General features: G+C 45.2%; 1 protein-coding gene across 1 annotated transcript; it reads left to right on the plus strand.

The window, feature by feature from the left end:
* Nucleotides 1-1,055: 1,055 nt before the first annotated feature.
* LOC307198694 (uncharacterized protein C20orf202) lies at nt 1,056-3,249 on the plus strand (the record flags this gene model as incomplete). Its single annotated transcript, XM_079945795.1, has 2 exons — nt 1,056-1,121; nt 3,016-3,249. 2 exons carry the CDS (start codon nt 1,056-1,058, stop codon nt 3,247-3,249), a joined length of 300 nt encoding a protein of 99 aa, XP_079801921.1.
* Between the last annotated feature and the right edge of the window lie 10,725 nt (nt 3,250-13,974).

A 13,974-nucleotide genomic window follows, 5' to 3' on the forward strand; every position in this document is an offset into this window, starting at 1 on the left:
CTATCTTTTGGCGTCATAATATTAACTTGATTATAGTTTGTTTCCACCCACTAGGATGTCAGCTCCAGCCTTTGTCTCTCTGATTTTGGGCTCTACTCCTCTATCTGCCTACAGCAGAATTTTAAACACCGTAGGCACTCAAAAGTATTTGTTGAAAGAGAGAATTAAAGGATGCCCACTTCACAGTGTGTTGTGAAGAATAAATGGGGTGTCAGTTAGAACTGTGTTTGCCCAATTAAAAATTGGGTTTCTTGTCTCATATAACAGGCAGATGATGTTGGGGGTTCTGTGACTGAGTGATTTCAATGACTCTGCAATTTTCTTGGCCTTTGTCTTAGGGTTGCAAGATGGTTACTGTAGCTCCAGGCATCACATCCACATTCAAGGCAGAAGGAAGTAGAAGAAAGTAAGAGTAAAGGGGAAGCACCCCCGACATTTTTCCTTATCGTGTAGGTAACATTTTCCTAGAAGTCTAACAGCAAATTTCTGCTTTGGTCTCATTTGCTAGAAATGGGGCGCATGGGCATCCAGAAGAAAGGGGACTTGGAAAGTGAGCATTTCCCTTATCTATAGACTCCATAGGTAGGTGAGGGAGGGAGGGAGAGGACTGGGGACAAAGCTGTGCCATCTGCCCCCGATGAGCTTTTATCTCTGTGTGTGTGTGTGTATAACAAAGCATTGAGAGCAGAACAAGCCCTCAGAAAGCGGACACCTATTTCCATAATAATTATTAATTTTATCATTTAAAGCTTTATAGTCTCTGTGATCTTGTTGGCATCAGATTGGGATTCTGGAGCCCACAGGCTCTGAGGCACCCATACCCCAGTGATCTCCCTCCCCCCGCCCCTTGTTCTATTCAGAGTACTGAAGCCCTTTAAAAAAAAAACACACACTACATTTTCCAATGTCAGCTACTTCCTGCTCTCATTAACTCCATCCTCAGTGACTTAGCCAGACTCTGCTCCTGGCCTGAAGCAGAGAGCAGACTGTCCAAATCAAAGGTCCCTCAGGTCCGTCACCAGGTCAGCATCAAGGTCTCTCCCAAGGACGCTGAGATGAAAACAGCAGAAGAGCCAACCTCAAGTCTTGGGCAGACCCTGGAGTGGCTGAGAAAGGAGCTGGTAAGTCTTTACATTTCTTTTTACCTGGTGCTTTCACACCATATATTCCAAGGCTCCCTGGTTCCCCACTCCCAGGTGCCCCCTAGGCTGGGGAAGAGCTTCAGGCTGGGGTATAGGCCCTGCAGGCACCCCTCTGGGACCAGCCACACAGTGCACAATCACCACCTCAGGTGCTGGGATAAGTAGGTCGTGGCCTACATAGGAGGCTCTGGGTACAGTACTTGCCTGACTGGTTTTAGAATTACACTGAGTCCTGGTATGTGCCCAGCTCTGCAGCTGTGTGACCTCTAGCAAGTGGCTTTACCTCTTTGAACTTCAGTCTCCTTATTGTAAAATGGGGATAACCATAGTACCAGCACCACAAGGGTTATTGCAAGAATTTGGTGAGGAGATGGTGTAATTCACTTAGCGCCTGCGTTGGCTGTTACAATCCTGACCCAGCTGGATATGGAGTACATCAGCTGTCTTAGCCTGGGTCTTCTAGAAAGCAGAGGCTTGCAAGGGTTGGGGTATTAACCGTTTATTTGGAGGTACAAGCCCAGAGTGGTGAGAGTGAGGGAAATAGGGAGTGGAGGCAAAGGCCGATGCTATTTGAGGAGATGCCTTGCGTTACCAAGCTGGCTGCCACTTAGAAAGGAGCCCTAAGGAGGCCCAGAGGCCCTCTCAGCAGCCGGTTTACCTGGCTGCAGGATTCTCTGCAGGGGTTGAAGGAGGATCTGCACCCTGGGGGAGAGAAGAAGAGGAAGTTTATCTGCCCAGCTCACTCCTGTCTCCCATTTCCTGTCTGTAAGGCTCCACCCCATGGGGCACTAACTCACCTGAACTTATGAGCTGTGTCACTTGGCCCCTCAGTGGCCGCTCAGGAAGCCAGGCCTTATGTCTCTCCTTGTGATGTTTTCTCCAAGTCCAAAAACAGAAGGGAGCCCCAAAGTATGTGGGGACACCAGCCCAGAGAGAGAAGGAGGTGGTCTGGGGAACCACAGAAGGCACCCAAAGTTTGTATTCCAATAACGCCAGCTTCTTCTGGGGAGGGACAGAGAGGATTGTCCAAAAATGACCTGTCTGGGTTGCCAGGCAACGGATGAGCTGGGAACCAACCCTGTCCTCACCTCGGTGGGAGGGGCTGACCCAGTAGGGCTTCTCATGGGCCCGGGGGACTCCAGCAGCAGGAACTGCAGCCACTTACAGTCCTCAGGGATCTAGAGGCTGGGTGGCAGTCCCACCCCGTGCTCCCCCTAAACACTAGGCACTATGCTGGGACTGCTTAGTACCTGAACCCAAAGTGCCAGCTTCCACTTGATAAAGTACCTCTCTTCTCTCCTACCCATGAGGAGGGAGAACAGGTAGGGGTGGGGGAAAGCCTACCCAGGGCACAGCCTCCCGGGGCCAAATGTCCTCTGCCTCCACATATGACAAGAGATGAGCCCTGAGTCTCCACTTGCTGGTCCCTGACTTGCAAATTTCTCAGTCAAGTGTGTTTTTAACCTCCATCACAGGGAATTTACATGACATCACAAGGGCTCCCCTGTGGAGCCCAGCCAAGAAGCCCCCCTTGACCATCAGTGAAGTATGTCAGTCACTTTATGCAGCAGAAGGAACAAGTCAGTAACCCCAGCAGCTACCACTGATGAGCACTGATGAAAGTCTGGTGCTCTCCCTCCTTTCCTGGGATTATATGAGCCCCCAAAGTCCTGGTGGGATCTAAAACAGGGAGAGAGCCTTGAAAGGCAAGTAATTTGCTTTCTAGTTTGCAAATGAAGAAACTGAGGCTTCGGTGGACATGGCTTCTATGAGGCTGTGGGCTTGTCTCCAATGAGACAATGATAGGAGCAGGCTTTCTGGGGGAACATCCAGCACCCTGGCCGCCCCCTCACAGACTCCTTCTTTCTCCTAGGCTGAGATGCAGGTCCAAGACCAGAGACTTCTGCTCACGCTGAAGCATCTTCACAGTGTCCTGCAGGAGCTGCGTGCGGAGAGTGCCCACTGGGAGGATGCCAGATCCAGTGGCGGAGCCTCCCCCATCAGACCTCGGGCGGGCTCTGAAGGCAGGGGCCACCAGCCCTTTTCCTCCAGGGACCTGGCCCAGCTCCTCCAAGGGGCAGACAGCAGACGAAGCTCCCTCCCTTAACAGGCCAGAGATGACCCTGACTTTAAACCCTCCCCCCACTAGTCTAAACTTTGATTGTGATGAGAGAGAGCACTGGAATGGGAGTCAGGAAGGCCGGTCTCTGGGTTCACCCCTGCCCTCATTCACTGTGTGTCCCTGGACCTGTCACCCAGCTTCTCTGTGTCACTCTTTCCTCTCCTGTCACTTCTCAGGGTTTTTGCACAAATGAAGTATCAGATGTGAACACATTTGGAAAACGCAAACATGTGACATGGCTTCTGGCAAGCACCACGGTGGTAATCCTATTCTTAGGAATTTCCCACAAGGTGATTGTTAAAACAAAGAAAGAGCTCAGTGTGCCCGGATGTTTATCTAGTGTTGCCATGGCAAAAATACAGAACCCCGTGCAGTGACTTGATGGTTGTTTTCTGTCTTCCCGGCAGGCCTTCTTATTCCCCTTTATCTGAAAGAAACAGGCCCTACAACCAGCCTGGCCATAAGGATGGGCATGTAACCAGGCCTGGCCAATTACAATTCATGGTCATCCTAACAACATGATTGGCCCAATGAGTGGGCATGTGGCTCAAACAGAGCCAATCACAGCCCTTCTCTGGGATTGCCCTCTTGATTCTTGTTCTACTGCGGTCGCAAACCTGGGGCTGCCAGTGGCCATGATTCCTGTCAGGTGAGGGAGACCTGCTGGCAGTAGGAAAGAAAGAGGCTAATCTTCAAAGAGAAGCAGAGAGAGGACCACACAAGAGATGGGCAGAGAGGAAGGGTGCTGGCTCTTTTTAGTCCCTGGTTTCAGACCCTAATTCTGTGAGTTACTCCTGCTGTCTTTCCAGAGCAGAAGCCAGTAGATTCTACCACCACCACCCACAAAGGCACACACCAGTTTGTTTTTGCTTAAGCTGATTTGAATAAAGTTTCCCTTATTTGCAAGCAAAATAGTCCGGATGGTCAAAGAAGCAAAGAAGAGAAATCATGAAAAAAAATGGCATTTCTGACAACCGAGTTTGGCAGGCAGGCAACAAGGTGTATGTTGTGGCAGAACCCTCAATTCTTTGGGGTGCAGGAGTCATAACTTTGAAAAATTATATCTTCCTATAAGAAAGATATAAATGGAACAGGTAAAAATAAAGTCCTGGTGTTAACATGGTCCGATTATCGTCAGGCCTTTTTATTTTTGAAAATCTTCTTGCATGTTGCTAGGATATTGCTTTTAATGGCCTTGAAAAAGTAAATCCATTGCATACAGAGGCAAAGGGTGGGAGGGCTGCATTATATGTACTATGGTTATGGTCAGACTAATCTGGGGTTTCTATATAATATTTGATAATACAAAAAAATAGTTCTCCATCAATGGCTGAATGGAGAAACAAAATGTGATATATACATGAAATGGAATATCATTCAGCCTTGAAAAGGAAGGTAATCCCGGCACATGCCACAAGATGGGTGGACTTTGAACACATTGTGCTAAGTGGAGTAAGCCAGTCACAAAAGGACAAATATGATTCCACTCATACGAGATACTTAGAGGAGCCAAATTCATGGAGACAGAAAGTAGTTCTGGTTGTCAGGAGTTTGGGGGCAGGGGGTTGGGGGGTCATTTAAGGGGTGCAGAGTTTCAGTGTTGCAAGATGGCAAAAGTTCTGTGGATGGATGGTGGTGATGGTAGTATAGCAACGTGAATGTACTTGATGCACTATATACTTTAAAATGGTTAAAATGGTAATATTTGTCATATGTTATATTTTACCACAATTAAAAATAAATACTTTAAAATTTTAAATTACCTGCTCTGTGATGCTAGGGCTGGAGTCCCACAAACCCTATTTCTGCATTACTAGCTGCTCCAGGTTAGACTTTGCCAATAAGCAGGGTGGGGCTAGAGGGACACCACAGGGCTGGAGGAGCGAGAAAAGACTTGCTTCTTCATCTTTGTTCTTTGTAGCTTCCTGTGGCCTTCCTACTCTCATGAACATCACCCAGCAATGCTCCTTCACCTCAAAGCAGCAATTCCTCCCTGTGGCACCAGCCAGAACCCCCTTCTCAAGGCTGTAGGCGCCAGCCCTGGGGGGCCCTTCCCCCAACCTCAGAGACACCAGCTCCAGATGGCCAGCATCCCCTCCCCTGAAGTCTCAGTTCCTGTCCTCCCTGGCTCCTCTCTGCTCTCTGAGACTTGAGCCCAGCTGAGCAGAGCTCCCTTCTCAGATGCCTGAAGTGGAGCTCTGCAAGGCTGAAAGCTTTAATAACTTCAGTCTCCTCTCTTTGCTCCCTCAGCCCTGGGAGTGGTAGATGCTTCCTGCAAGTGCTACCTTCATTCTAAGAGTTCTTTTTATAACCTTTCGGTCATCCAGTTAACAACTTTATACCTAGTTAGCAATTCTTTATATTAAATTCTCTCTGTTAAAATAATCAGTTTTTGGCTATAATTACCAATGCTGCTGTGATCACTTTTGTTCACGTGCCCCGGTGCACAAGCCCAGTGCCCCTAGGATATACAGGTTTTCTCCCACTAACTGAAAGTAAAGCATTCCTATGGAACCTTTCACAAGCCCAAATTGGGTATAGTGAAGAAGCAATTACCTTAGGACACATCTTGCTAAAAGAGGCCCAAAATAAATTGAGATAAAGCACAGATGCTCATAGACACAGGTCAAAGCCAGGTCAAAGCTATGGTGGCTTCGTGCAGAAATGCTGAGTGCCGTTCCTGGGGAAGTAGCTTGGCGGTGCCACTCCCCCCCAGGGTGTTTGCTGCCTCTGTAACGGCTCACCCCAGATCAAACGCTGAACACCATTTTCACTTTTCACCTGTTTTTGTAAAAGTGAAAATCATCTTTGGCTTTCTTTCAGTTCATGAAAACAGGTACTAATGTAGCTCTTTCATGAAAGCAAAGTGGCATAAAGTGAGCTTTCGAAAAACAACGGATACCTGTAGAGCAAAGAGTTGAACTGGAAGTACGTGTGTGAATACTCAAGTTTACAAGAAGCGTGTTTTCCAAAGTGGGGTATTCACTTAAACTCCCACAAGCCGTGTCCAAGAGTTCCTGTTGCTCAACATTCTTGCCAACACTTGGTATTATCAGTCTTCTTAATTTTTGCCAATATAATGAGTGCAAAATGGTATTACACTGTGATCTTAACTTGCATATTCCTACAAATGTGGTGGTTAACCTGAGTTTTAATTCCACCTCTACCATTTACTTACTTTTTGATCTTAGATGAATTACTCAACCTCTCTGAGCCTCATCTGTAAAAGAAGGGATAATAATATCTACCTCATAGGATTATTATTTATATTGTATAGGAGAATGCATATAACTCACTTTACACAGCACTGAGCATTGTAAAGGCTAATAAATGACAGCTTGTTATTATTGCTGTGTAATCACAAATATAATGATTTCTGAAACTATGACTATTACAAGTAGACAAGCTTGCTAGCAACCATCATTAGGAGAGATATCTGCCTGGCCATGCAAAGTAACAATGACATTGGTTTTCCATGCCCAATGCCAACAACCTGCACCCTCTGCCTCTCCCAGCTTCCCACAGCTGGGCCCCCAGACCAAAAACATCTGCCAGTCCCCCCTCTACCAATCTGCAAAGATAAACCTGACCCTCTGCTTGGGTATGTGTTGTTCTCCAGACCCCACCTCTGGAACCAATGTTCAGTTCCTGATCCCAGGTCAGAACAAGCTCAGTCTGAGCCCAGATGCTGGGGGACAAGGGGGTTGGAGTGGCAATGACATCCTCAGTGTCGGTTCCTCGAGGGCTGGGTTATAGATCATGTTCATCCACGAGAGCAAGTGAGCACTAGAGGGAGCCTGTGGATCATGGTCACAAAGGAAAATCTGGGGTTTTCTCTGCTGAGGCAGCAAAAACAGGACTGTACACCCAAGCCTCCCATCCAAGGGTGAGGAGAGAAGGGGACACAGGTGGGGAAAGGACGGATGGGGGTCAGAAGCTAAAAAATTAGGAGCAGAAGAAGAACAGTTCAAGATGTGATACCTATTGTCAGGGCCGGCAGTTCAGGACTCACCCTGTGACTAACCAGAAAGGATCAGAGGCTCACTTTTACCTGGGGCCAGCGTCCAGCCCTGGGCCAGGCTTGATGCCTTACAGTGCCCAAGTGTTCTGGCAGGTGTGTAACAAAATGCTCCCAAACTTAAAACAAAAACAGTCACTTCATTATTGCAACAACCATTCATCATTGCAGTAAAATCACACTTCCCACGGTTCTGGGGATTGACTGGGTTCAGCTGGGTGGTTCTTGCTTTTGGTCTCTCAAGTGGCTGCAGTCAGATGGTGTCCAGCTTGATTCATCTCAAAGGCTTATTCACATGTCTGGCAGTGGACGCTGGCTGTTACCTGGGACCTTAGCTGATGCTGTCACCTGAAACACCTACCCATGACTCCTCCCTGTGACCTAGGCTACCTCATAGCATAGTGGCTGGTGCCAAGAACAAGCATCTGAAGAGAGCCAAGAGGAAGCTGTATAGCCTTTATGACTCAGTCTTGGAGGTCACACAGTGTCACATCCATTGCATCTTATGCAGCAGAAGCCAGGCACCAAGGCCAGCTCACATTCAAGGGGAAGAGAATTAGACCACCTCTTGATGGGAGGAGCATCAAAGAACTTGTAGACATGTTTTAAAGCCACCACACCATGTAAGACTGGATGGGTTTCCAGTGTGGCACATCAGCTGCAAGGAATAGGCATCGACACTTTGTAACCTCAGGCAGAGTGATAAGACAGAATCCCATCAAAATCCACGGGCAGGAACTCCAGGAGGTGAAGGGTAGGTCTGGATCTACAAGAGTTCACTCCATCACTCCAGCATCACTGTGTTTCAGTGTGCTACTGAGAGGTGGGCTCAGCTCTGCTGCTGTGACAAACGAACTCAAGGCCTCAACACGACCAAGGTCCATTCCTGGCTCACACTACATGTCCTATGGCTCTATTATGGGGGGGGGGGCTCCTGCTCAGGGACCCAGCCACCATCTGTGCTGTCACCAGATGCTACAGCAGGGAAGATACATAAGGAGAGTCACACACTGTCTCTTCCACACTTTAGCCAGGCAGTGAAATGTGTCCCTTCTGCCCACAGCCCATTGGCTAGAGTTAGTCACGTGGTCTGTCCCAGCGTGGGGGCTGGGAAATGTGAGGAGTGGATGGAGAGTCTGGTGAACACCTCCATGTCAGACACATCCTCCATTCTCTCTCAACAGACCAGCTTCCTCAGCGTGTCAGAGTGGGTCCTCATCAGTCTCCACCACTGTGCGCACTACGAGTGCGGACCCCCAGGCCCACCCATGCCTGCTGAACCAGAGCCTCTGAATTGGGGTCGGGGGATTGAGTTTCCACAGCCCCCACTCCCCCAAGGGAAGTCTGAGAACCGGGGCTGGGGGCTGTTCTGCCATCTGTCCTAGCTCCTAGCTTCAGTTTCCTTTAACTATGTCTGGGCTTTACTTTGTCTTCTTTCTGCATATTTTCATTGTCCACTCCCACTGCTAAAGATAGCACTCTCCTGTTATTTCTCTCTGTCAAAGTCTAGAGAGAGGTCTAAAAACAACAAATGCTGGAGAGGGTGTGGAGGAAAGGGAACCCTCTTGCACTGTTGGTGGGAATGTAAATTGATACAGCCACTATGGAGAACAGTATGGAGGTTCCTTACAAAACTAAAAATAGAATTACCATATGATCCAGCAATCCCACTACTGGGCATATACCCAGAGAAAACCATAATTCAAAAAGACACATGAACCCCAAATTTCACTGCAGCACTATTTACAATAGCCAGGTTATGGAAGCAACCTAAATGCCCATTGACAGATGAATGGATAAGGAAGATGTGGTACGTAAATACAATGGAATATTACTCAGCCATAAAAAGGAATGAAAATGGGTCATTTGTAGAGATGTGGATGAATCTATAGACTCATACAGAGTGAAGTAAGTTAGAAAGAGAAAAACAAATATCATATATGTGTGGAACCTAGATATATGTTCCATATATATAGATATATGGAACACATATATATGGAACCTAGAAAAATGGTACAGATGAACTGGTTTGCAGGGCAGAAATAGAGACACAGATGTAGAGAACAAATGTATGGACACCAAGAGGGGTAAGCGGCGGGGTGGTGGTTGTGGTGGTGTGATGAATTGGGCAATTGGGATTGACATGTAAACACTGATGTGTATAAAATTGATGACTAATAAGAACCTGCTGTATAAAAAATAAATAAAATAAAATTCAAAAAAAAAGTTTAGAGAGAGGGAATCTGATGGATCAGCTCAGCCTTTGACATCTGAACACATCATAGGTGGTTGGTATAAGGTAGGTTTGTTTTCTCCTCCCCCTCCTCTTCTTCTACCTCTTCTCCTTCATCATCATCGTCAATACACAGGTAATACAATGTAATGATTAAGAGTGAGGGCCTTGACACCAGGCTGTCTGGGTTTGAATCCCAGTTCTGCTACTTATTAGCTCTGTGACGTTAAGCAAATAACATAAATTTTCTTGCCTCTCTTTGCTCCTCCATAAGGCAGGGATACCACAGAAATTACCTCATACGGCTATTGAGCAAATGCAGTGAGTCAACATGGTCCTGGCACATCAATCTTAGCTATTATAATTAATAATAACAGCTACCATTTTAAAGCTCAGGATAGTGTAGTGGCCTCACTGCCAGTCTTTGAATCCTAGCTCTACCATTTACTCATTGTGTGGGCTTGGGCAAGTCATTAAACTCTCTGTGCCTCAGTTTCACCATCTATAGAATGGGAATAATAATGTACCTACCTCCTGAGGATGATGTGAAGAACAATGAGTTAATACATGCAAAACGTGATTGGAACCAAGATGGTGGAGTAGAAGGACGTGTTCTCGCTCCCTCTTGCAAGAGCACCAGGATCACAACTAGATGCTGGACAATCATCAACAGGAAGACACTGGAACTCACCAAAAACGATACCCCACGTCCAAGGACAAAGGAGAAACCACAGTGAGACAGTAGGAGGGGCACAACCACAGTAAAATCAAGTCCCATAACTGCTGGGTTGGTGACTCACAGACTGGAGAACACTTATACCACAGAAGTTCACCCACTGGAGTGAAGGTTCTGAGCCCCACGTCAGGCTTCCCAACCTGGGGGTCCAGCAACAGGAGGATGAATTCCTAGAGAATCAGACTTTGAAGGCTAGTGGGAATTGATTGCAGGACTTCGACAGGACTGGGGGAAACAGAGACTCCACACTTAGAGGGCACACACAAAGTGGTGTGCACATTGGGACCCAGGGGAGAATGAACCACACCTACCTGCTAGTGTTGGAGGGTCTCCTGCAGAGGAGGGGGCTGGCTGTGGCCCACCGTGGGGACAAGGACACTGGCAGCAGAACTTCTGGGAAGTATTCCTTGGCGTGAGCCCTCCAGGAGTCGCCATTAGCTCCACCAAAGAGTCCAGGTAGGCTCCAGTGTCGGGTTGCCTCAGGCCAAACAACCAAACAAACAACCTGGGTGGGGAACCCAGCCCCACCCATCAGCAGTCAAGCGGATTAAAGTTTTACTGAGCTCCGCCCACCAGAGCAACAGTCAGCTCTACCCACCACCAGTCCCTCCCATCAGGAAACTTGCATAAGCCTCTTAGATAGCCTCATCCACCAGAGGGCAGACAGCAGAAGCAAGAAGAACTACAACCCTGCAGCCTGTGGAAAAAAAACCACATTCACAGAAAGATAGACAAGATGAAAAGGCAGAGGGAGGGACAGATGAAGGAACAAGATACCAGATGAAGGACCAAGATAAACCCCCAGAAAAACAACTAAATGAAGTGGAGATAGGCAACCTTCCAGAAAAAGAATTCAGAATAATGATAGTGAAGATGATCCAGGACCTCGGAAAAAGAATGGAGGCAAAGATCGGGAAGATGCAAGAAATGTTTAACAAAGACCTAGAAGAATTAAAGAACAAACAAACAGAGATGAACAATACAATAACTAAATGAAAACTACACTGGAAGGAATCAATAGCAGAATAACAGAGGCAGAAGAACGGATAAGTGACCTGGAAGACAGAATGGTGGAATTCACTGCTGCAGAACAAAATAAAGAAAAAGGAATGTAAAGAAATGAAGACAGCCTAAGAGACCTCTGGGACAACATTAAATGCAACAACATTCGCATTATAGGGGTCCCAGAAGGAGAAGAGAGAGAGAAAGGACCAGAGAAAATGTTTGAAGAGATTATAGTCGAAAACTTCCCTAACATGGGAAAGGAAATAGCCACCCAAGTCTAGGAAGTGCAGAGAGTCCCATACAGGATAAACCCAAGGAGAAACACATTGAGACACATAGTAATCAAACTAGCAAAATTGAAGACAAAAAAAAATTATTAAAAGCAGCAAGGGAAAAATGACAAATAACATACAAGGGAACTCCCATAAGGTTAACAGCTGATTTCTCAGCAGAAACTGTACAAGCCAGAAGGGAGTGGCATGATATACTTAACGTGATGAAAGGGAAGAACCTACAACCAAAATTACTCTACCTGGCAAGGATCTCATTCAGATTTGATGGAGAAATCAAGAGCTTTACAGACAAGCAAAAGCTAAGAGAATTCAGCACCACCAAACCAGCTCTACAACAAATACTAAAGGAACTTCTCTAAGTGGGAAACACAAGAGAAGAAAGGACCTACAAAAACAAACCCAAAACAATTAAGAAAATGGTCATAGGAACACACATATCAATAATTACCCTAAAAGCGAATGGATTAAATGCTCCAAACAAAAGACACAGGCTTGCTGAATGGATACAAAAACAAGACCCATATATATGCTGTCTACAAGAGACCCACTTCAGACCTAGGGACACATTCACACTGAAAGTGAGGGGATGGAAAAAGATATTCCATGCAAATGGAAATTAAAAGAAAGCTGGAGTAGCAATACTCATATCAGATAAAATAGACTTTAAAATACAGAATGTTACAAGAGACAAGGAAGGACACTACATAATGAACAGGGGATCAATCCAAGAAGAAGATATAACAATTATAAATATATATGCACCCAACATAAGAGCACCTCAAAACATAAGGCAACTGCTAACAGCTGTAAAAGAGGAAATTGACAGTAATGCAATAATAGTGCGGGACTTTAACACCTCACTTACACCAATGGACAGATCATCCAAAATGAAAATAAATAAGGAAACAAAAGCTTTAAATGACACAATAGACCAGATAGATTTAATTGATATTTATAGGACATTCCATCCAAAAGCAGCAGATTACACTTCTCAAGTGCGCCCGGAACATTCTTCAGGGTAGATTACATCTTGTGTCACAAATCAAGCTTCAGTAAATTTAAAGAATTGAAATCATATCAAGCATCTTTTCTGACCACAACACTATGAGATTAGAAATGAATTACAGGGGAAAAAATGTAAAAAACACAAACACATGGAGGCTAAACACTACATTACTAAATAACCAAGAGATCACTGAAGAAATCAAAGAGGAAATCAAAAAATATCTAGAGACAAATGACAATGAAAATACGACAATCCAAAACCTATGGGATGCAGCAAAAGCAGTTCTAAGAGGGAAGTTTATAGCTATACAAGCCTACTTCAAGAAACAAGAAAAATCTCAAATAAACAATCTAACCTTACACCTAAAGGAACTAGAGAAAGAAGAATAAACAAAACCCAAAGTTAGCAGAAGGAAAGAAATCATAAAGATCAGAGCAGAAATAAATGAAAGAGAAAATAAGGAAACAATAGCAAAGATCAATAAAACTAAAAGCTGGTTCTTTGAGAAGATAAACAATATTGATAAACCATTAGCCAGACTCATCAAGAAAAAGAGGGAGAGTACTTAAATCAATAAAATTAGAAATGAAAAAGGAGAAGGTACAACAGACACTGCAGAAATACAAAGCATCCTAAGAGATTACTACAAGCAACTGTATGCCAATAAAATGGACAACCTGGAAGAAATGGACAAATTCTTAGAAAGGTATAACCTCCCAAGACTGAGCCAGGAAGAAATAGATAATATGAACAGACGAATCACAAGTAATGAAATTGAAACTGTGATTAAAAATCTTCCAACAAACAGAAGTCCGGGACCAGATGGCTTCACAGGTGAATTCTATCAAACACTTAGAGAAGAGCTAACAGCCATCCTTCTGAAACTCTTCCAAAAAACTGTGGAGGAAGGAACACTCCCAAACTCATTCTATGAGGCCACCATCACCCTGATACCAAAACCAGACTAAGATACTACAAAAAAAGAAAATTACAGCCCAATATCACTGATGAATATAGATGCAAAAATCCTCAACAAAATACTAGCACACAGAATCCAACAACACATTAAAAGGATCATACACCATGATCAAGTGGGATTTATCCCAGGGATGCAAGGATTCTTCAATACATGCAAATCAATCAATGTGATACACCATATTAACAAATTGAAGGAGAAAAACCATATGATCATCTCAATAGATGCAGAAAAATCTTTTGACAAAATTCAACACCCATTTATGATAAAACCTCTCCAGAAAGTGGGCATAGAGGGAACCTACCTCAACATAATGAAGGTCATATACAACAAACCCACAGCAAACATCATCCTCAATGGTGAAAAACTGAAAGCATTTCCTCTAAAATCAGGAACAAGACAAGTATGTCCACTCTCGCCACTATTATTCAATATAGTTTTGG

This window comes from Stenella coeruleoalba, assembly GCF_951394435.1.
Source record: "Stenella coeruleoalba genome assembly, chromosome: 15".
Classification (NCBI taxonomy): Eukaryota; Metazoa; Chordata; class Mammalia; order Artiodactyla; family Delphinidae; genus Stenella; species Stenella coeruleoalba.